Source organism: Sorex fumeus, unplaced genomic scaffold, assembly GCF_029834395.1.
Source record: "Sorex fumeus unplaced genomic scaffold, SorFum_2.1 ptg000098l, whole genome shotgun sequence".
Classification (NCBI taxonomy): Eukaryota; Metazoa; Chordata; class Mammalia; order Eulipotyphla; family Soricidae; genus Sorex; species Sorex fumeus.
This window is the reverse complement of record NW_026606155.1, coordinates 45,392,902-45,415,701: the sequence shown is the minus strand read 5'-3', so window position 1 is coordinate 45,415,701 and position 22,800 is coordinate 45,392,902. Positions and strand designations below refer to the sequence as shown.

The 22,800-nt window shown below is 40.1% G+C and overlaps 1 protein-coding gene across 2 annotated transcripts in view; it reads right to left on the bottom strand.

Moving 5' to 3' along the window:
- Positions 1-514: 514 nt before the first annotated feature.
- The window catches only part of L2HGDH (L-2-hydroxyglutarate dehydrogenase), a 37,489-nt gene continuing 15,203 nt past the window's right edge, over positions 515-22,800 (bottom strand). The window contains exons 5-11 of one of the 2 annotated variants that reach the window (XM_056134296.1): positions 19,258-19,420; positions 18,538-18,572; positions 16,333-16,500; positions 13,992-14,149; positions 11,388-11,519; positions 2,382-2,594; positions 515-1,119 (exon numbers count right to left, since the gene is read on the bottom strand). In XM_056134296.1, coding sequence (XP_055990271.1) covers positions 2,399-2,594; positions 11,388-11,519; positions 13,992-14,149; positions 16,333-16,500; positions 18,538-18,572; positions 19,258-19,420 — 852 coding nt within the window. In that variant the 3' untranslated portion in view covers positions 515-1,119; positions 2,382-2,398. Of the gene's footprint in view, positions 2,595-11,387; positions 11,520-13,991; positions 14,150-16,332; positions 16,501-18,537; positions 18,573-19,257; positions 19,421-22,800 lie in introns of both variants that reach the window. The other variant, XM_056134295.1, reaches the window with a different exon arrangement.

Genomic DNA, 22,800 nt, shown 5'->3' with positions numbered 1-22,800 from the left:
CACTTTAGAAAGTAGGAAAGTGCTCAACTTTTTACTCAAAATATAATTTACACTACCTTTTTTCTTTTTTGCCATACAGCAATGTTCCAGGCTTACTCCTGGCTCTGCACTCAGGAATCACTCCTAGTGGTGCTTGGGGAAGCATATGGGATGCCAGGATCAAACTGAGGTCTGCGCATACAAGGCAAACACCCTACCGGCTGTACTATAGCTCTGGGCCCTTCTACCTTATTATTATATTATACAGAAATAAAAGTTGTTTGGTTGATTTTGTTTTTACAGAGGAAAGACCTGGCAGTTTTTGAAGTCCAGAATCACATGGGTTCCACAGGACTATCCCTAGCAATGCTAGAGAGATATGTGATAGCAGAAATCAATCTCAGGACCTTGCTACATGCCAGGTAGGTATTCTACCACTGGCATTATCTCTCTGCCCAGTTTTGTTGTTACTTTTAGTTACAGATTGGCTACTTACTAAACTTAACAATAATTCATGTTTACACGCAAAAAAAATTGAAGATTTTTTTAATAAAAATTAAAATTATGTTCACAACACCAAGAAAGTTCATTAAATAATTTTACTAATAAAATTTCCTTCTCTTTCAAAAATATACAGAATAGTTAAAATTGTATCAGCACTACACAGAAAAACCTACTGGCAAATATAAAATGTTTTACAAAGAGAGTACACATTCAAAATACTTTCAATATTTTTTTTTCACTTATACATTAGCGAGGGTGGGGGGCTATAGTACAGGCACAAATAGAATGAGGACTGCTTTAATAAGGCCAGATATTTTTATAATTTCAGTCTTTCACATCTTAGTGTACATGCAATCCGCTGATAAATTTGAGAATTGTAATATTTTTCTTCACAGTCTTGTAGTGGAATAGAAAAAGTCTTGTATGTCATATTTCCTGGAGTAATCAGTTGTTATGAAGAATCGCTAGGGCCTGGTTCTTCACGTTTGTACAGCTTCTGAACATCTGCAATACGTTCATCCAAATCAAGTAATCACCTAACATATTTACCTGCAGTGCTGCTTCTTAATATGAGTTGAGAATGAGTGGTCTTTCAAATTAATGGATGAGGTAGCTCAATCAATGTGATCATCAAGACTTAGAATGAAAAGGAAGAAAACAGAAAAGTTTTTTTGTATCAGCGAAATACACATTTTAACTCATCCCTAGAAAACACAATCAAACAAACAAATAATAAAACACACCCTCAAATAGAAGATTAATCCTGAAAGAGTGTAAGAAGTAAATGAAAATGTCTTGGTTAGATGGTGGTTCAATATTAAAAGTTTCACAATCAGAAGGCTGCTGTTTTCCACTCATATTCCCATTTTCCAATTCTATTCAGAATTACAAGAATCAGTTCAACAGATAACACACACATTGGGCATATATAATGTGTTGGAGAACAAATTATAATATTCAAAAAGGGGCTGCAGAGATAGAACAGTTGGGTAGGGCTCTTGTCTTGCATTCAGCCAATCCTTGTTCTATTCCAGCCTCTGAGCACTACCAGAAGTGATCCCTAAGTGCAAAGTCAGGAGTTAGCCTGAGCATCACTGGATATGATTCTCCCCCCACCCCCCTCTAAAAAAAAAAAAAACAGAAGATACACATGAATTTAGGGCTTACAAAAGTGAATGTCTCAGGTTATTTCCCAAAAATGAAAAAAAAAATTTCATAAAAAAGAAAAGGATCCTGGAGCCAAAGAAAGAACTCAAAACCTAGAGTGCATGCTTTGCATGTGAAAGACCTGGTTTTGAATCCTGACACTATCAGTTCCCTATAGCACCAAGGTGGAACAGCCTCTGAGCACTGTCAGGTATGACTCAAACTCTTACCCACAGGACCCCAAGAAAAAATTACAGGATTCCTAAAATACCAAAAAGACATGAATAATTAGTGATCTCAGTCAATGTTTGAGAACCTTGATATAATTAAGGAACAGAAATATGAGGTGAATCGTTTTTAATTATAGAGTTCTTTTGTTGTTTCTTCGTTTGTATTTGATTTGGGGGGCATATTCAACAGTGCTCAGGTATCACTCCTGGCCATGATCAAGGGACCATATGGGATTCAGGGGATCAAAGCTAGGTTGGCCTTGCATGCAAGGCAAACATCCTACCACTATCCTATCATTCCACCCCCTTAATTAATTCTGTATGAACTGTCAAGATTTGAAAACTTCTCTGAGAAACTATTAGTTCTAAGTTCTTTTAGTTTCTCAACCACAGAAAGCTGAAGAATGGGCAATAACTGCTCACAAAGTAGCAATGTTTACATTCAGAGTACGATTATGGATTTTAAAAAAATAATGCAATGAACACATCCTAATTTCAGAGTGTAGAGATTTGACTGCATACCTAGATCTTTTCATTATTTACAATTTAAATCGTAGTTGTACTTCATCTGCGATCATTCCAGAAATTGCAAGGGAAGAAGTAGCAGCAGGAGAAGGCGCATTTCTCACATGAAGAATGCGATTTCCAATATCCCCAACTCCTCCATCAAATATAAAATCTTCTACTAGATTTCCATTTTTATCCAAGGCTTGGGCTCTTACTCCAGCTGGACCTCTAAAAAGTAAAGGAGTAGGAGTCAACTGACTGAAAGAGATGGACAGAACAAGTCAGTAGTTTCAAAAGTATTCTGAAAACAATCATGTCTTTATTTTCTTAAATAACACAATTATGTGAAAATCCAATAGGTTTGTGTTTAGCCAGACACTGTCAGCTGTAGTTGGTAAGACTTATATCCTTGGTCTAGAGCATAATGCCTTCCCATAATAGTGCAGTAAGTACTTCTTTAATGTATCCACAAATGTTGCTTATTATAAGTATCTGTTCTTTCCAAAGGTAGCAAGTAAGCTTACATTTAGAATAAGTTATTTTACATTTAAATGCATATAATTTATTATTTAAAAAATCCATGGAAATAATGAGGCCCTCCTGATTGATACAAATCAATGATAGGGATCATGTCTGCTGCACCCCAGTAACTGCTATAGAATCCTATTTTTTGTTTTGATAATACACTATTAACATTTATAGAGAAAAACATTTGCAAATAACAACAAGTTCTTGTTTTGTCATTTTTTCCCCCAACAGTTTAGTCTTCAATATCAGGATAATCTCCAATGAATCAAGCAGAAGATGACAGGAAAAGCACAAAAAAAGAATAAATGGCAACAGGTTAATATGGCGAGAGCCTTGACTTCTTAAACTTTTGTTTTATAAGACTTAAATTTACAAATTAAATCTTTTAGTTCTTTTAATTTTTAAAGTAATTTAAAATTTATACATCAACTCAAATGTTTGTTGAAACTATTGGAGGAAAACCAATTTGAAAACGGCTACCTTATACACATCACAAATACTCAAGAAATCAGGAATCAAATATTTTTTATTCTGAGTTAAATATTTGAAGATGATATAAAGGACAATATGAGAGCACTGCCCTCTAAGATCCTGAGCTCAGTGAGAAGCAATAACAACAACAGTTATGATTTACCATGTACTTTATGAAAAAAATTCTCTGGTTTCATATTTAACAAGTCTGAGAGGCTGACTGTTTATATTTAATAACAAAGAGATGCAAAGAGATTGGTAATTTGCCTCTAGTTACACAGCTACACTTGCATTTGTAGACAGGTAAATCAGAATTACAAGTGTAAAAGTCTGTAAAAAAATTAATAAATAAGGGGGCATCCCTCCTCCCCCCCCCCTCACACACACACACACACTCTCATTCTATTCATAATTTTTGTTGTTTTGGGGCCCTACTTGGTGGTGCTTAGGCTTCCTCCTGGCACTGTGCTCAGAGATCACTCCTGGCCATTTCAGAGAACCTAATGTAGTCCCAGAGCTCAAACACAGGTACACTACAAGCCAGGAAAGCACTCTACACTCTATCACTCTCCCACTCTCCCATGTTCTCCCTTGAATACATAGTCCTCTCTTTCCTCTCACACTTCTCTAAGTAAATGTCTTTTTTTTTTTTAATTTTTATTAGTGAGACACCATGAGATATGTTGTAGACTTAAAAATTTTTGTGCTTGGGTTTCAATTATACAATGATCAAATACCCATCCCTCCACCAGTGCCCATTTCTCACCACCACGGATCCCGCTATCCCTCCCACCCCCCAACTCCCCATCCCAGGAGGGGAAAAGAAGGGAGGTAGGGGCGGGGAGAGGAGGGAAGGAGGAAGGGAAGAAAAGGCTAAGTATCTGCCATATAGAAGCTTCCTGGGAATCTGTTGTAAGGAAACTTCTAAGTTGTAAGATTTTAAGATAAGAATCAGATACGATTAGGGCACAAAATGATGAAAGAAACTATGTTGAAATTTTAGGGAAAAATACATGTGGTTGTATTAGCCACTATGTGGGCCATTTTGTAGTTATCTCAACCCAGAATTTTTGCTCCTTCTTGGAGAAAATTTTTTGCTCCTTCTTGGAAAATGCTGCTACTGCTGTAGCAGTGTCTATGAGTTTTTCTTGTCCTACTATCTGGCAGAAGACCAAGGTGTTTGGGGTGCGTAATTACAGGAACAGCCACTGATACTATACAGAGGTGGTTTTTTTGTTTTGTTTTGTTTTTAGTGCATCAACCTTACTCCTAAGCAGATGGATTTACTATTGTTTAATGTTGAAAATATCTATACTTATTTCCCTACACCACTAGTAATGTTATCAATGTTCCCTACAAAGTAAAGTAAAAGTAAAGTAAAGGCCCTCCCATTGATCATCGATTTGCTCGAGCGGGCCCAGTAACGTCTCCATTGGAGACTTTGTTGTTACTGTGTCTGGCATATCGAATACGTCACGGGGAGCTTGCCAGGCTCTGCCATGCGGGCGAGATACTCTTGGTAGCTTGCCGGGCTCTCCAAGAGGGGCAGAGGAATCGAACTCCGGTTGGCCATGTTGGCTGCGTGCAAGGCAAACGCCCTACTGCTATGCTATAGCTCCAGCCCTACAAAGTGTTCAAAAACTATAGCCTAGACTACAAAAGTAACATGATATCATTTTTCAAGGTCCTCACTTTAGTTCACAGCCAAAAGTATCTATTTAACATGTACTGCTCACACTACCAAATTATTCACTTCACAAAACTTCAGAAATTGTTTTCGCATGATTACACAGCAGCATCCTTTCTCAGCTCCTCAGCATATCTGCTTGCAATTTAATCTAAATTTTTTTTTCTTTTTTGGGTCACACCCAGCGGTGCTCAGGAGTTACTCCTGGCTCTGCACTCAGGAATTACTCCTGGCAGTTCTTGAGGGACTATACGGGATGTTGGGAATCGAGCCCAGAATACTATGTCTCTGGCCCCTAAAGCTAGAAACTTTTTTGTTTGTTTGTCTCTTTGTTTGGGGGCTATACCCAGTATGGATCAGGGATCTTCTGGCAGACTCAGGGGGCCATATCGGGTGCCCAGAATCTAGCCAGGGTAGGTCACTGGCAAGACAAGCACCCTGTCCACTGTACTATCACACTGTCCCCTAAGGCTAGAAACTTTTTCATGTTTCAACTTCTAATAGATTTAAAAGTAGCATTTAAAAAAACAAGTTCAGCAAATTTAATCTGTATTAATTCAGCTGGATTTAATTCTTGGTGCCATTTGTAATTTGCTATTATTATCTGTAGCTAAATTTAATAGGGACATACATCTGAAACCCTTAAGTATGTCTAGAAACAACAGGTGAATAAGGAATAATGACTTGCATTCACCAGTGAAGTGCTCTCATGGCTCTACTGTTCTGTGACAGACAAAATCCTGTGGTCTGGAAAATAGCTTTGACAATGTACATGAAACTTTTTTTCACAAGCTCCAAATAGAACAATTTACTGTTTTAGTATTATAACTCATCATAAAAACTAATGTTAGTGGAGTTCATGCCCAATTCAATTAGCTAATCAGTGGCTGAATAAATAGCAGTACTCCTACATTAAAAAAAAACTAATGTTAAATCTAAAGATTAGATGTTCACATAAACATATTTAAATTGGGAGTGATGGTATGGGGAAATAAAACAATCTGAATTCTAAAACAGGTGGGAAGTGTATTTTTGTCACTAATTTTCAAACTTAATTTCAAGAGAATATGTGTTTTTCTCTGCCCAATTTTCTGAATTTTGTTGAGAACTTTGTTTAGGGCATAGAACATTTTGAGCCTTAGCTCTTTTGTGAGGTCTTAAAAAATATGAAAAGTCCACAATGGGAATGGGGAAGTCCTAAATCACCATTTCAACATAATCATTAAACCAAGTGCTTGAACTGTGCCTTTGAAAATTTCCTAATATTTATTTTCTTGTTCTATCTTCTATCAACAAACTTGTCTTAAAATTATCCGTCACAACTGGAGCAAGAGAGATTGGATAGTGAATAAGACGCTTGCCTTGCATTCAGCCGACCAACCTGATGCAGCACCAAACATGGTCTTCTGAGCCCAGCCAGGAGTGATCTCTGAGCACAGAGCCAGGAATAAGCCCTGAGCACAGACAAATGTGGCCAAAAACTAATAAATATATATATATGTAAAAATTATCCATCACAATAGGAGACTTGTTCTGCTTGAACTTACTCAGCTCTCGTACCCTATATTTTACATATATTTTGTCTTAAGTATGTTTTACCTGATGGTCAGGTAAAACCTACAAGATGGTCAGACTTCTTCATCAAGACCCTAAATGATTGGTTTGAGGCTCTGCATGTTCCTAGAACGAACAGATACCATTGGGCTATGCTAGCACGCAACCGGGATGAATGGAGACGTTACTGGCACCCGCTCGAATAAATCAATGAATAACGGGGATTAAGTGATTAAGTGATGTTTTACCTGAAATGGACCCAATATCATCTTTCTTCAATAAGTGTTTGCCTAGCACATAGATATCTGGAGTAAGGGGTGCTATACTCTGGCTAGCTGCTGGAGGGTGGATCCCCACGGTGCTCAGAGAATGTGATCAGTCAAAGGCAGAACACCAAAGTTAGTGATTTGAATCTACATTTTGATAACCATATTTTTCATTTCTAGAAATCATAATTGGATGGTTTCCTTATTTGCCTAGTTTTACATATAGCCAACTTTGGTTTGAAACCCAGTACTGCATATGAGCACCAAAAAGTAAGTGAATTCTCCCCATTTTTTCAGGGTATCAGCAGACTTTGTCTAGGATTTCAAATTCCTTTCTTTTTTTTTTGGCTAGGATGCCCTACTGCATATTACATACTCATATATATGCATATATATACATGTGTATTTCAAAATATTTTGATTATGTTTTCTCCAGATTGTCTTGGTATTTTGTAGTGTGAATTACCAAATTCTCTAGACAGTATCTCTCGACAAAGGGAGATTTTGCCCCCTAGAGGACATCTGGCAATGTCCAGTACTATTACTGGTTGTCACACCATAACCAGAGAAATATTACTGGCCCCTAGTTGGTAGAAGCTAGGAGAGTTATAAAACATTCTGCAATAGCTGGACAGTCTCCCACTACAAATAATTATTTGGTTCCCAAAATCAAAAATGCCAAACTGACAAATCCTGATCTAGATCACCTTTATTGCAGGGATTATTTGTTTTGCTCCTCTGCATTTCACACTGACATGATATAGTTATCATTCAGGATGAAAAACTTTGCCTGATAATTTACTCTAGAATCATCCAAATAAGTCATCTTTAAAATCAATTTAAAAAAATGAGGGAATCTTGGTATATATGGTGGACATCTACAATCTTTTACATCCTAACGTGGTGAACAGAGCACACAGCTGTGAGAATACCATGTCAAAATTAATCAAGAATAAGTCAAAGGATGCTAGAGCTAAAATTAAGAATCTTAGAGTCATTTAACAATGAAAAATTTGTATACCTAATTAATGCAATAATTTTTTAAAATTATAACTTTATATCACAGTCTAATGTTCATCAGTAACTTTTTTTGTGTGTTATTTTTTGGGAGGATAGGCTACACCCAGGGATGCTCAGAGGTTACTCCTGGTTCTGCATTTAGGAATTACCATGGCAGTCAGTGCTCAAGGGACCACATGGCATTCCGGCATTCCAGGTCAATCACATGCAAAACAAGTGGCTTACCTGCTGTACTATCTGGCCGCTCATTAGTAATTTCTTGCCCAGTATGCTGTGGCGAGGCAATGAAAAGTCAAGGCTGAATGGTCTTTCATGAGCTCTGCAGTTTGGACTCCATTTTGGGAAAAACAAGCCACTGAAAGTGTTGTTTTGGGGACTAGAGAGATAGCACAGTGGGTAGTGTGCTTGGTTCCCATGCAGCCAACCCGGGTTCAATGCCTGGAACCTCATATAGTCCCTGAGCCTGACAAAAGTAATCCCTGAGAAAAAAAGTCAGGAGTAAGCCCTCAGCACCACTGGGTGTGGCACAAAAAATTGCCCTGGTCCTCTTTCATGATACAGTACTGCTTAATTCGCTGACTCAATATTAACAACAGAGCACCTATGGTTTTACTAGGCTGCAAGGTAAATGAAGCAAGGTGAGGCTTGTGCTTCTAACTATGGGAAAGTCTCCTAATTTTATTTTATTTAATATTTCAGGTATACTCTTGGTAGCTTGCCAGGCTCTCCAAGAGGGACAGAGGAATTGAACCCAGGTTGGGCCGCATGCAAGGCAAACGCCCTACCCACTGTGCTATCCCGCCAGCACGGCCGAGCCTGGCAAGCTACCCATGGCATATTCGATATGCCAAAAACAGTAACAAGTCTCACAATGAAGATGTTACTGGTGCCCGCTCGAGCAACTAGATGAACAATGGGAGGACAGCATTACCATGCTATTTCAGGTATACACCATGGTACTAAGAATAGTATAATTAATCCTTCCTCCCTCCCTCTTTTTAAAAACTGAATAGTTTAAGAATAAAGCATTCCTGGATCCTGAGTGATAGTACAGTGGGCAGGGTATTTGCCTTGCACACGACTAAACTGGGTTTGATTCTTGGTCCCCCCATATGGTCCCATAAGCCCCCAAGGAGTGATACAGAGCAAGAGACAGGAGCAGGAGTCAGCCCTAAGTAGTGCCAGTGGTGGCCCCAAAACAAAGAAGAATAGAGAAAGCATAACATAAAGCCCCCACCCTCACGGGGCTCATTCATGTTTCTTTCCAGAGGTTACTAACTACTTTCCAAAACTGAGTGTTCATCACTCACACGCTGGCTTGGTTTTCTATTGCATGTATGATGCAATGGAAAAGCATTATTTAATACATGTCTTGCTCCTCTGCATTTCACACTAACATGATATAGTTATCATTCATGATGAAAACATTTGCCTGATAATTTATTCTAGAATCCCCCCAAATTACTTCATTTTAAAAATCAATTTGGAAAAAATGAGGGAAGCATTATTTAACACATATAAGTGATATCAAAATGTCATCTACCTCTTTCTTTCTGTCACTGATCACTTCCTACATTGACAGCTGTAAGAATCCAGGAAAGAGAAAGCAATTGCCAAGTGATTTCAGCTTCTCTAGCTCCAAGAAAAATCATCTGCAGTTAGGTTGAACTTGTTCCCAAGTGCATCTGCTTACAGTAATGTGGGCCCACTTCTACTACAAAGTAATAACACTGATAACTGAATTCACACCCTTACAATCAGACTCAAACCCACAAATCCCAGTCAAGTACTATCTTATGAAATCCAACAGTCAGCCTTCTATGAAAAGTTGATAAGTGTATCTGGAGAGTGAGCTCAAATAAACCATTTATACAGAGCACTCACTATGCCCACTTAGTGTGTTTCTCAAGGAATATTAATAGCAGTAACAGAAACCAGATTTGACCAATCCGTTTTCAGGTATAATACATAATAAGCCTGCTAAAGTATACCACTGAAAACATAAAAGCTTTCATTATTGACAAATGAAAGAAATCAAGGCCTAGATATTTTTATCCCTTCCATTTCAGAATGTGAGAAGAGTAAGGGCGTTACCAATAAAAGCACTGGCTGGGTTCTCAGTCTTTCTAAGGATCCACAGAGGTTACTCCGATAATAATACATTAGTCAGATTCAGACGAGGACAGTCCCCTAAGGGAGACAGCTGACATGGTTACTGTTCTCTTCACAGATACACTGTCAAGACTACGGACACTTTATACCAGGCAAGTTTCAGCAGCTGTTATTGAGGAGACAGACACTTAGTCCCTAGGGATTAATGGAGGGATGGATTAAAGCAGAAAGAGTAAATGTACATTAAAGTACAGTGCTGATTGGACCTAAGAAGGAATGGCTTGTTCAGGGGGAAAACAAGGCACACACCCCCAAAATATTAACAAGAAAAAATAAAATAGACTTGGATGCATTTAGAAATAATATAGACCAAGTCCAAAATGACTTTTAAGAAAAAAATATTTTAAAAGTTACCTTTCCCTTGCTTTATGCCCCAGTCATCAAGGACTTAGACTCTTACTTCTGCCCTTCTGTTTGATTGTGAGTGGGGCAGGGGAAAAGAATGGATAAAATAAGTACAGAGAAAGCAAAGTAGGATGCCAGGTAGGGATCTGCAACATAGGGTACATGCCTTGCAAGTGTGAGGCCCTGGGTCTGATCCTTGGAACTCCCCCCAAATATGCCAGGTATCAGAAAGTGTTTCCAAAAGTTTTAAGAATGATTCAAAACACAATGTCTTGCTGAGTTTAGCTTCTATAAGATTAAGCTGGTAATTGATGATCTTACGTAGAATTAACATTAAAAGATATCATGTCACAAGAGTTAATGGCCAGAGAGATTTTTTTTTTAATTTCAGAAAAAAAAATTTTGAGGGGGTACCAGGAATCAAACCCAAGGTATCATACATGTAAATCATACATTCTACCACTGAGGTACATCCCAGGACCTCTGGCAATACAAATGACAGACAAAGAAGTGAAGGTGGCCTGACATTGTACAGCAACAATCACTTTCAGTGTAATGGCTATGGTAGTCTAGCTCAGTGTTTCTCACCTTTTTTCCAACTGTGGTATCCTTCCAACCTATTTCCTTCCTGTGATCCTCTTCCCATCACTAGCCCCCTTGTTTTATGCCATGATCCCCTTTTTAAACCATCTTTCCCTGTGCCTTCCCTGGAATATCCCACAGGGCACCATATGGTTCCCCGCTGAGAAACAATGGGCAAGATAATTGAAGTTGTATCAGTTCAAGCACGAAGTGTCCTGAAACAGGTTTTCCCAAAATACACAGGGCAACAGGCACTCAACAGCTCACTGAAAAAGTGAGCATCCCCAGATTCAAGTGATTTTTCAAAGTGTGCTTAGGATTCACTATCCAGTCAGATTTTCCTCCCAAGTTCACCAGGGCATGGCTGCATTTATGATCAGCATGGCTTTTCCCTACCTTATGATATCACTGAGAGCAATCTCAGGGATAAACTTTTGAAGTTGCTTCACTGTTGCACTGAGAAAACAGGCTTTATACATTTCGTTTATGCCATAGGAGAAATGCTGGGACACCAATTTCATCAAGCCACTGAAGAAGTAAAAAAAACATCTTAACAAGAAAAAGAACATCTTCCGTACTACAAAATAACTTTACAACTATTAAGAGTTTTTTTCAGATGCAGCATCCCAGAAATTTAGACAAAATCAGAAAATCAACTCTTGGTTAACATAAACTCTTGGTCAATATAAAAAGAAACTTCATCAAAGGAATGCCTACCAAATAAAGTGTGATTTTATAAAAACAAAACAAAAAATAAGCCTCCCAACAGCAAGACTATCTAATGTAAATGTTATATATCTCCCACATATCTAAAAGGCTTTAATTTTTTTTTAATTTACACTTTTAAAGCAATTCTGTGTTAATATGTTTTGGAGTTTACATAGAATAGGTAAGGCCTACATATGCAAATTTTCCCCCTTACACCACTCTATACAAATACTGTGGTTTACAAAGTCATTCATGATGATTTGTTATAGGCATTCAATATTCCAACACCAATCCCACCACCATTACAACTTCCCTCCACAATTGTCTCCAATTTTCTCAAAAACTTCTTAAGTCTGCTCCCACAGCAGGCCCTCAAAAATTTATTTTATATTGTTTGTTATCAAGAATTTGCTAATAGAATGATTAAAAAATTTTTTCTTAGAAGAAAGCTAGTGAAAATTTTTGTATCTCACCATGGAGCCATTAAGTCCTTGTATAAGAGATTACTTGTTATAGGTTAAGCCTAATGTGTTTATGTTTTGTAACAGGCTTTGACTCTTGCAGAGCTTTAAAATTAGGGAATTAAACAAGTACAACAGCTACTATACTTTACCTCTTTTTGGTTTCATGGAGCCATGTTATGGTGCTTGGGAGCTCAGGGGATGATATAGTGTCCAGGATTAACCCAGGCCTCCTGTGCTAAAAGCTTGATGTCCTTGACCTTCGAGCTATCTCTTTGTCCTACTTCCTTTCCTCAGGAAAAGGTAACATGTCTTAGTAGGGATTTTTAAATATCTAACTGCAAAGCCTGTCTTTTTACAAGCACACATACTGAGAGGCCATATCCTACACCTTCTATCTCCAGATCTGTGGAGGGTGAAACCCAATATGGCCCTAAAAGCTTTCTGGTGGTTTTGATGTGAGGCTCTCTGGAGAGCAACACTTGTGAAAGGACCTAGTAAAATACCTCCTGAGTTACAATTATGCATCTTAGGCCAACAAAATAGCATTGTTCATTTTCCATAAGAGGAAACAACTTTGGTTATCAGCAATGTCTCCCAGGGGTTACAAAATGATGGGGACCAGCTTGAAATAATCTTATCAAAATAAACCATCTACTGATTTTTTTTTAAGTTTTTATTTTTTGGGTTTTTTTTTTTTTTTTTGGTTTTTGGGTCACACCCAGAGATGCTCAGGGGTTACTCCTGGTTCTGCATTCAGGAATTACTCCTGGCGGTGTTGGGGGACCTTATGGGATGCTGGGAATCGAACCCAAGTCAGCCACATGCAAGGCAAATACCCTACCATTGTACTATAGCTCCAGCCCCCATCTACTGATTTTTGAGAGAAACTTTTAAACATAAAAATAACTAAAAGGTTAACAAAACAAGTCTTGAATGTGTCAGATACACGACTGGTCTTTGGTCTTGTTCCTGCTTTTAAAATAGAGATTTACAATTTGACTTATCTCCCTTTCCCTTTCTTTTATTGTTGCTGTGATGGCCACTGGTCACTCTTGGTTGCAAAGCTTGTACACTGATCCTGTTCTTTTTTGGTTTTCCTTTGGGGGGGGGTCATCACACCCAGTGGTTTTCGAGGCTATGCCCAGTGAAGTTCTCAGGGTAATGTGCAGTGCTGGAGATAGAACATGGGGCTCTGTCAGCAATGTGGAGCACTCCAGTTCTGTGGACTATCTCCTTTGCTCCAACTGGCATCTGATTATTATTTTATTAGTTTGGGGGCCACATCAGTAGTACTCAGGGGTTACACCTAGCTCTGCACTCAGGGATCACTTCCGGTGATGCTCAGAAGACCATATAGGGTGTCAGGGGTCAAACTCAGGTTGGCTGCATCCAAGGTAAGCCCTTACCTGTTGTACTATCTCCCTGGCCCCAATCTTCATTCTATTTCAACTAAGATATGCTGGCTCATAAGAACTTTCTGGAAGTAGTTAAAACAGTTAAGCTTTTACTTTTTTGTTGTTTCTGTTTTTTGCCACACTTGGTGATGATGCGGAGTTACTCCAGGCTCTGCACTCAGGAATTACTCATGACAATGCTCAGGAGACCATATGGAATGCTGGGGATTGAAACCTGAGTCAGTTCTGTTTAAGACTGCACCCTACCTGCTATACTATCTCCTTCCCCCCTGAGCTCTTACTTTAGACTAATAAATCAATATACCAATGACAAACACAAGGATTTAACCAATAAGCAGAATATTAAGTTTAAATTTCCTACATTAAAAATACAACCACATAAAATATTTCTCGAGAGCAAATAAAGTCTTTACCTCTTTATGACTGCATCCATAACATCTCTGGCACTGAAGTCAAAGGGTTTATAGCCCTCTCGTTTAAAGGCAAGAACTGCATTAGGTCCTAGCCAAATACTGCCATCCATCTTTGGGGTGAAGTGAACTCCAAGGAAAGGAAATCGGCTATCTGGGACCTAGGAATTTTACACAGCAAAGAATTATATGCACTGTATCATTGATGGAAACATTCAGCTGGGAATGTAAAATACTTTCTTCCTCTGTTTCAAATATGCATTACATTTGGTCTGTTACTTAGCTTAGCATTTCCATATTTTTGCTTAGAAATCTCACAGAGGAAACACAGTGCTATCGACACTAATGGACACTGTCCAATTCATCCCTCTTTCTGGAGAAAACAAAACAAAAAAAGAAATTTTAAAAAAGAAAGAACCGTTATCTTTTTGCAGATTTTTCTGTGTCCGCCCCCTCCCCATAAATTCCCCCTGGCCAGTGATGTATGTGGCTAGCAAAAACAATCTGAGCTGCCACAGAGAAGCATGTGACTATTCTATCAGCAAAGATATCTACTGAGTGTAATGTATTAGGTTGAAGCTGATGTTTTTTAGCAAAGTCAAAAAAAAAAACATTAAATAGCTGAATAGAGGCAACCATATCTGGTTAAACCTGGCAGCTCCTGAGAGAAGAAAAAAATCTTCATTTTGATAGTGAAGAGACCACCAGGAAAATAAAAGCTGAGAATGATCACATTGGACAGTATCTGAGGGTTAAAAGTAGGTAAAGGGACATTCTTGATAACCTTTCAGTATCAATATTGCAAACCACAATGCCCACAAGGAGAGAGGAGAGAAGAGAGAGGAGAGAGGAGAGAGAGAGGGAGAGAGAGAGAGAGAGAGAGAGAGAGAGAGAGAGAGAGAGAGAGAGAGAGAGAGAGAAAAGAAAAATGCCTGCCATAGAGGCAGGCTAGGGGTACAGGGTGGGGGGTGATGGGAGGGAACCTGGGGACACTGGTGCTGGGAAATGTACAATAATGGAGGGATGGTGTTGGAATATTGTACGACTGAAATCTAATCATGAACAGCTTTGTAAGGATCTATCTCACAGTGATTCAATGAAAAAGTTTAAAAACTAAATAGTTCTATCTTTCACAAAGAGTGGAAGGGAGAAGGCACAAACAAGAAGCAGCAAGGACAGGTTAGGGGATTAGGGTGCAAAGGTGGTATTAAGAATGAAAGAGTCAGGGGCTGGAGTGATAGCACAGCAGGTAGGGTGTTTGCCTTGCACGCGGCCAACCCAGGTTCGATTCCCAGCATCCCATATGGTTCCCTGAGCACCACCAGGGATAATTCCTGAGTGCAGAGCCAGGAGTGACCCCTGTGCGTCGCTGGGTGTGACCCAAAAAGCAAAAAAAAAAAATGATAGAATGATAGATTTGATATCCATCAAATATCCACACCACACAGTCAACAACACTGAAATCAAGAGACCCAAACTTTAGCAATCAAACTTAGAAAGATGCCTATCAAGAGGGCAGGCTGGAGTGAGGTGGGGCGAGGAGGAAACCTGAGAGCATTAGTAGGAGGGAAATTGACACTGGTGGTGGGATTGGTGCTGCAATAACACATGTCAAAAACTCAACTATGAATAACTTTGTAAATCATGGTGCTTTAATAAAATATTAAAAATCACAAGAAGAATCAAATAAGTGATAATATTTAATCATTTAGCAATTATTAAATTCCACCTCTCTTTCACAGTATGGAACCAGAGTGACCACATTCCCCTTTTTGCACCTCCAGATAATGAACTGAGAAAAAGGACTAGGTTCCTACAGAGAAGAGTTTTCTCTGAGTGCTTCTTCCACCAAAAACAAGGCAGAATCAGGTTTTTCTTAAAAATTCCTTCCCAAGGTATTCTTTTCATACTCATATATTTTGGAGACATGCCATTGTCCAATAATTATAATTTAATGATTATGATATTGGAGCAAAGATTTAGGACTTTTTTTTTGCTTCTTGGGTTACACCCGGCGATGCACAGGGATTACTACTCCTGACTCTGCACTCAGGAATTATTCCTGGCAGTGCTCAGGGGACCATATGGGATGCTGGGAATCGAACCCGGGTCGGCCGCATGCAAGGCAAATGACCTACCCGCTGTGCTATCACTCCAGCACCAGATTAAGGACTTCAACCTTAAGAGAAACAGGTTACTGGTATAAAAAAGTTTTTCAGAATTCTCCAACTAACGATTCCCTCCCTCTCCCCCCCCCACACATACACACACATTTTTGTTTCATCCCCTTTTTCACCCAAAATCATCTTGAGAAGGGCAAGAAAGCAGAAGCACTATTACTGACCGGGTAAATATTTCCTTTTACAAGATAGCATTTTTCTGGTTTCAACAGCAGGTAATCTCCCCGGAATGGAACAATTTGGGGATCCGGATTGCAACCACTCAACTCCGAAATCCGGTCTGAGTAAAGTCCTGCACATGTCACAACATACTGACATCGAACACTCTCTCCCTGCAGCAACAAGAGACAATGGGGATTTGACTGAGGGAAAAACAACAAGGGCACAAATACTACTTTCAAAAAAATTCCTTTTAAAAGAGATACAATAAAATAGAAGCATCAACAAAATAAGTCATCATGCTAAGTGGCATGAAGACACTTAGAGAAGTGACATGCAAGAAGGTATCACTTAAAATTTTGTACTTTAGAGATAAAATGGCTGAACTGACAAGGACACTTTTAAGAGAGACAGACAGACAGACACACACACACACACACACACACACACACACACACACAATTTCTCTATTTCACTAGTACCTAGAATGGACCTTCCTGACTACTAGTTGCATGGCAAGAAGCATACTTGACGTAGTTGGTTCCCATTAGTTTACCTTCTTTGTATTTCACACAGCCTCTCCTACCTTATCTAGCAGTAGTTACCACACACCCAGATTGCTTCATAAAACCACAATTGAATAATTTTGCTCCATTTCAACTATAACATACCCACCAACCAATTTCACTTTTCTGATCAATACATAATTTGCAAATTGAGGATACCTAAGAAACATTAATTTAATGCACATTCAACACATGCTGTAGAAGCTTGCTTTCTTATTCGGGAGGAGAGGGTTTTAGGCTATATCCAGTGGTGCTCAGGGGCTACGATTGGCAATGCTCAGGGGTCCATATGTTGGCACTAGGGCTCAAACTGGAGTTGCTTATATATAATGGAAGCACTTTCACCCTTGTATTATTTCTCCAGTCCCAGGTTTGCTTTAATGACTAGAAGACTGCTAATCTTAGATGATTGTGTTTTCCCATAAATTTTATTTTGTGATTAAAATCTGCATAATTTTTAGCTTTACCCTCCCGGGGTTCACTTGTCTGTCACTCTATTTCCAGTATAATTTAACTCTTACCACACTCTAATTTTCATCTCCTTACTTCTTCAAAGTAAACAACTAACCCTTATTCTAGGTAAATTTTTCACCTTTTTGCCTCACTACTCTCTCTTTTCCCTTTCCCTGCCCTCCCGACCCCACTTCTCCAGAGAGAGAGATGAAAACATGTGAGAACAATGTGAGAAAGCAGCCATCTATAAACCAAAAGAAAAGACCTCACCAAAACCAACCCTGATGACACCTGATCTCAGACTTCATCTCCAGAGCTGTGACCAGTTCATTTCTGCTGTTTAAGCCCCCCAATCTATGGAGATGTGCTATGGTAGTATGACAAGATTGATACACGCATCTCTATCATTTCTCCTTTACGAGACAGTTTCTCATGTATGCTGAGAATGTCAATAGATACTTGGGCCATGATACTTCATTATTATGGGGGCCTCTCCCCTCTGCTGAAGAACGTTAACAATATCCCTCACTTCTACCCACTAAATGGCAGCAGCAATGTTTCCCTCTTTCAGTGTGACAAGCAAAAATGTCTCCAGCTACTGCCAACTGGCCTGAGAAGGAGGCAAAAATTAAATAAGGTTAATAGGATGCCAAGTTGGTTAAGCTGGTTAAGCTGGGGCCTATGCTTGACAGAATTGCCCTACCTGTACAGTTCTAAGTGAAAGTTGAGCAAATAAAAAAAATGCACATGAGCTGAAATAAAAATAGCTACTATACTTTGAATGTCATTCTAGTATGATATGGTGAAAAATATCCACTGTCAAGAGAATTACTACTCCATGCCCAGCTCTATTTCCCCACTACTAATTTTATGGACCAGAATTTGTTGTTTAGAGCTGACACAGAGGCAAACACACCCTTGGATGTCGTCATGACTTGTTTGTAGTCCCATGTTAGAAGGGGGATATACTTGGTTTCTCAGGTTGGTTGGCAAACCACAAACACCCCTTCTGGGTCTTTTTTTCCCTAGCCCCTCTCACCATTATGTAAGAATTAACACCTGCAATAAGTTCCAAAACACTTGTTAACACTCACCACTGCCACACTGACAGAGCACAGTTATGAACTTAGTGACTGTGATGAGCATGGCCACGTGTGGCCCCCAAACAAAAGAAACAAAAAGAATATTTACCTTTGTATTCCTTATAACAACTGGATATTTCACTCCTGAAAAAAAAATTAGCAAAAGATTGGGAGAACGATTCAGACAGTCCATATCTTAAAAACTTGTCAAGGTAGAATAAGTCCATTCTTTCTCCTTTTCCCTTCCAAATATTCCAAGAGCAATCCGAAGGCTTATAAATCATTTGCTGACAAAGTTAATAGTCCCCAAACAAAGACAACAAATCCAAAGTGCCATCTGCAGTAGGGATGGTGTCAGAGGGGGCCACCAGGGGTGGAGGGAGTTCAATCTGAGTCTTGCTCTCTCCCCCCTCCTAGACAGATTCTAAGATCAATAGGGTGATATTAAATCTGCAATTTAAACACATACCCCAAGGGGTTGTGATTCTAATCTGAAAGGCAACCAGGAAATATTTAAGGATTCATTTTTTCATAAACAATCTCAGCAGTTCAGATTTTTTAGTACCAGGCAGAAGTGCCCAACCTGTGCCTGCTTCTAGTCATCCCTACAAGAAGCTCCAGAAATCCCACTTCCTGCAGGTCTGTTCACTCTCTCCCCTCCACTCCACTCCATACCTGTCTCCACCTCTGTCCTGACTCTGGCCTCACTCCTAGTGGTAACTTGACAGCCCCATGCCAGACACAAACAGCGCCAGGGTTGTTTTTTGTTTTTGTTTTTGTTTTTGCTTTTTTAAGTTAAGTATTCAAAAGAAAGGCAGGGATGTCTTACCATCTTCACTGCTTGAAGGATTCTCTTTAGTCATTTCAATTTCCTTTACTTCAAAATTGGTCAAGACAGAACCACCTGCTTCTTGAAAATCCCGGGCAAATGACAAAGCCACCTGACGATAATCCACAATACCAGTATATGGGCAGTCAATAGCCATTAGGCCCTGGGACAGCATTATGGGGGGAAAAATTAAGACAATTACACTTACAATCATAGAGTAGAGTTTCACGGTCACGATCACGGTCCTCCCGTTGTTCATCGATTTGCTCAAGCGGGCCCAGTAACGTCTCCATCGTGAGACTTTGTTGTTACTGTGTTTGGCATATCGAATACGTGACGGGTAGCTTGCCAGACTCTGCCGTGCGGGCGAGATACTCTCGGGAGCTTGCCGGGCTCTCCGAGAGGGGCAGCAGAATCGAACTCGGGTCAGCCATATTGGCTGCATGCAAGGCAAATGCCCTACTGCTGTGCTAAAATAATAAACTTTGGGGCGGGCCTGACTTTTCTAATGGGGGAGCAGATAACCAGGGACTGGACCAAGGTCCTCCACATGCAAACCATGTGCTCTAGCACTAAGCCATAACCCAGCCCTTTACCATTTGTTCTGGGGCTGGGGGGTGACACACCTAGGTGATGTTTGGGGCGGTATTCCTGGCTCACTTCTCAGGGGATCATGCAGTGTCAGGAATCGAACCCAGGACTCACATGCAAAGCATGTACTGTAGTGCTTTGAGACATCTCCCCTGCCCCCTTACTGTTTATTTTGAGAGATAATATACATTGATTCTGTTGAGACGGAAGCGGTCATTGAAGCCCTAGCCAATCAGGGCTTTCAAGCCCAATACATCAGGATCCTCCGTGAGCTGTATTGCGGATTCACTACCAGGATCTCACCATTCTACAAAGAAGTGATCGTTGATGTCAAGAGAGGGGTGCGGCAGGGTGATACCATTTCACCGAAACTCTTCAGTGCCACCCTCGAGAACATCATGCAACGACTGGAATGGGAAGGAATGGGAGTGAAGATAGATGGTCGGCAACTACACGACCTCCGCTTTGCTGATGACATTGTTTTAATAACACCAAACATCAGCCAAGCGGCACAAATGCTGGCCGACTTTGACAGTGAGTGTGGAAAGGTAGGACTACAGCTGAATCTTACGAAGACAATGTTTATGAGAAACAGCCTCGTTCCTGACGCCCCATTCGCTCTCAACGGAACGACCATCTCCGAATGCAACAGCTATGTGTACCTAGGTCGAGAGGTCAACATGACAAATGACCTGGCACCCGAGCTGCGCAGGAGGAAGAGAGCGGCTTGGAATGCCTTCTATTGTCGAAGAAATAGCTAAGAGGACGAAGAACCTCCGGCTCCGGGCACATCTCTTTGATTCCTGTTCTTCCTGCATTAACATATGCCTCAGAGACCTGGGCCCTACGAAAACAAGATGAGAATGTTATTCAGGTCTCCCAAAGAAGAATAGAAAGAGCTATGCTTGGAATATCACGTTTCACTCAAATGAGAGAAAGAATCCGGAGTTCTGACATCCGTCGACGATCAAGAATCAGGGACCCTGTCTCATTTGCCAAGGTGTCGAAAATCAGATGGGCTGGTCACGTAATGAGATTTAAAGACGACCGCTGGACTAGAGCTGTTACTGACTGGATTCCACGGGATGTCAAAAGACCACGTGGCTGCTCACCTACCAGATGGTCAGACTTCTTCCTCAAGATCATGAACGATCGGTTTGAGGTCCTTCATGTTCCCGGAGTGAACAGATGCCATTGGGCTACACTAGCACGCGACAGGGACAAATGGAGACGTTACTGGCGTCCGCTCGAGCAAATCGAAAGTTAAGTGATTTTTTTTAAGTGATCCCATCTTGGCTAAAATCCTAGTCTTAAAAAAGTGAAGTAAAAGCTTGCTCCATTAAGTGCTGGAAGTTGATATTAAATACATACATATGATGTACTGGGACTCCACGCCAGGCTGCTTTCACTTGGAGTGCCCCAGAGTGGGGCGAGTGAGAGCCCTCCCCACCCCAAGGGACCCAGCCCCAGCAGCCGACCTCCACTACCCACCCGCCGCCACATTCCAGGCCGCTTTCTGGACACATTACAAAACACTTCATACCCATTTCCCATAATTACCACACCATATTTGATGGGGTTCAGACAGTAGGCAACAAATCATAGAGAGAAATATATATGCCTCTCAGAGAGCCCGGCAAGCTACTGAGAGTATCCCGCCTGCACGGGCAGAGCCTGGCAAGCTCCCCATGGTGTATTCGATAGCCAAAAATAGTAACGACAACAGGTCTCAATCCCCTGACCCTGAAAGAGCCTTCAATCATCAGGAAAAGAAGAGTAAGAAGAGGCTGCTAAAATCTCAGAACTGGGAGGAATAGAGACGTTACTGGCACCCGCTCGAGTAAACTGATGAACAATGGGATGACAGTGATACAGTGATATGATGTATTAAGATGAAAGAGACAGTATTTGTTAAATGTGAAAATCCCTAAAAATCACAAAACAATTTTCTTTCTTAGAAGAGTTCATCTGTCAAGCTCTTTCAGCTGCCACAATGAGTTTTCCAGTTTTATTCATCCCCTCCGATATCTGGCTCCGATATATATCTGAGTTGTATTTTATATCATCACGCATGTTTTAAACAAACTCCAGTAAAACTGTCCCAGTAGAATATCATAGAGCATGCATGCCCGGTGAGAACTCAGTGCCGTTCTATCCAGCCACAGGATTTGCAGAGCACTGATTAAATTTGTTGCAAACTCTATATTCAAGGATACAAAAAACTATGCTGTTTATGTACCTAATTCAAGTTTATGTAAGAAAATAATAGTGCAATGTTTTTTGTTGTTTTTTTGCCTTGCCACTTGAGACATGCCCAAACTTTGCCCATGACTTATCTATAGCCTATATTTATTTAATTCTGGGATGGGGGCACACCCAGTAGTGCTCAGGGCTTACTTTAGGTTCTACATTTAGGGATCATTGTTGATGGGGCTCGGGAGCATCATACCCACTGCACTACCTCTCCCTCCCCTTATTTAATATTTTGAAATAAATATTGAGTATGTCGTCTGTCTCTCAATTCTGAAGAAGGAATTAAAGTGTAGAATTTCATTAAGTGCAATTTGGTAAATTCTTCAAAATAACAATTTCTGTTCTCTTACTGTGTGTGTACACACATCAGTTTTCCCAGTCAGGTGCCCCTAAGAGATAGCCTGTTTCCAAAAGGATAATGAATGGTCCAGTGCTGAATCTGACTGGCAAATACTGGTCGAGCCAGCATAGCATTGTTATGGTTGCACTTTAAAATCATATCTGGGAATATTATTTTAAAGTTCTTATTATTGGATTCAATGATCTGTCACCACACCCAATACCTGCTTGGTCTTTATGAGCTCTTTGCTTTGCCACTCATCCCTGACCAATTTCTCCCAGTAGTCACACCCCATTAAGTGTTCACAAAACTCTTTTCAGAAATTGAAAGCAAAGAGGTCAGAGCAATAGTACAGTGGG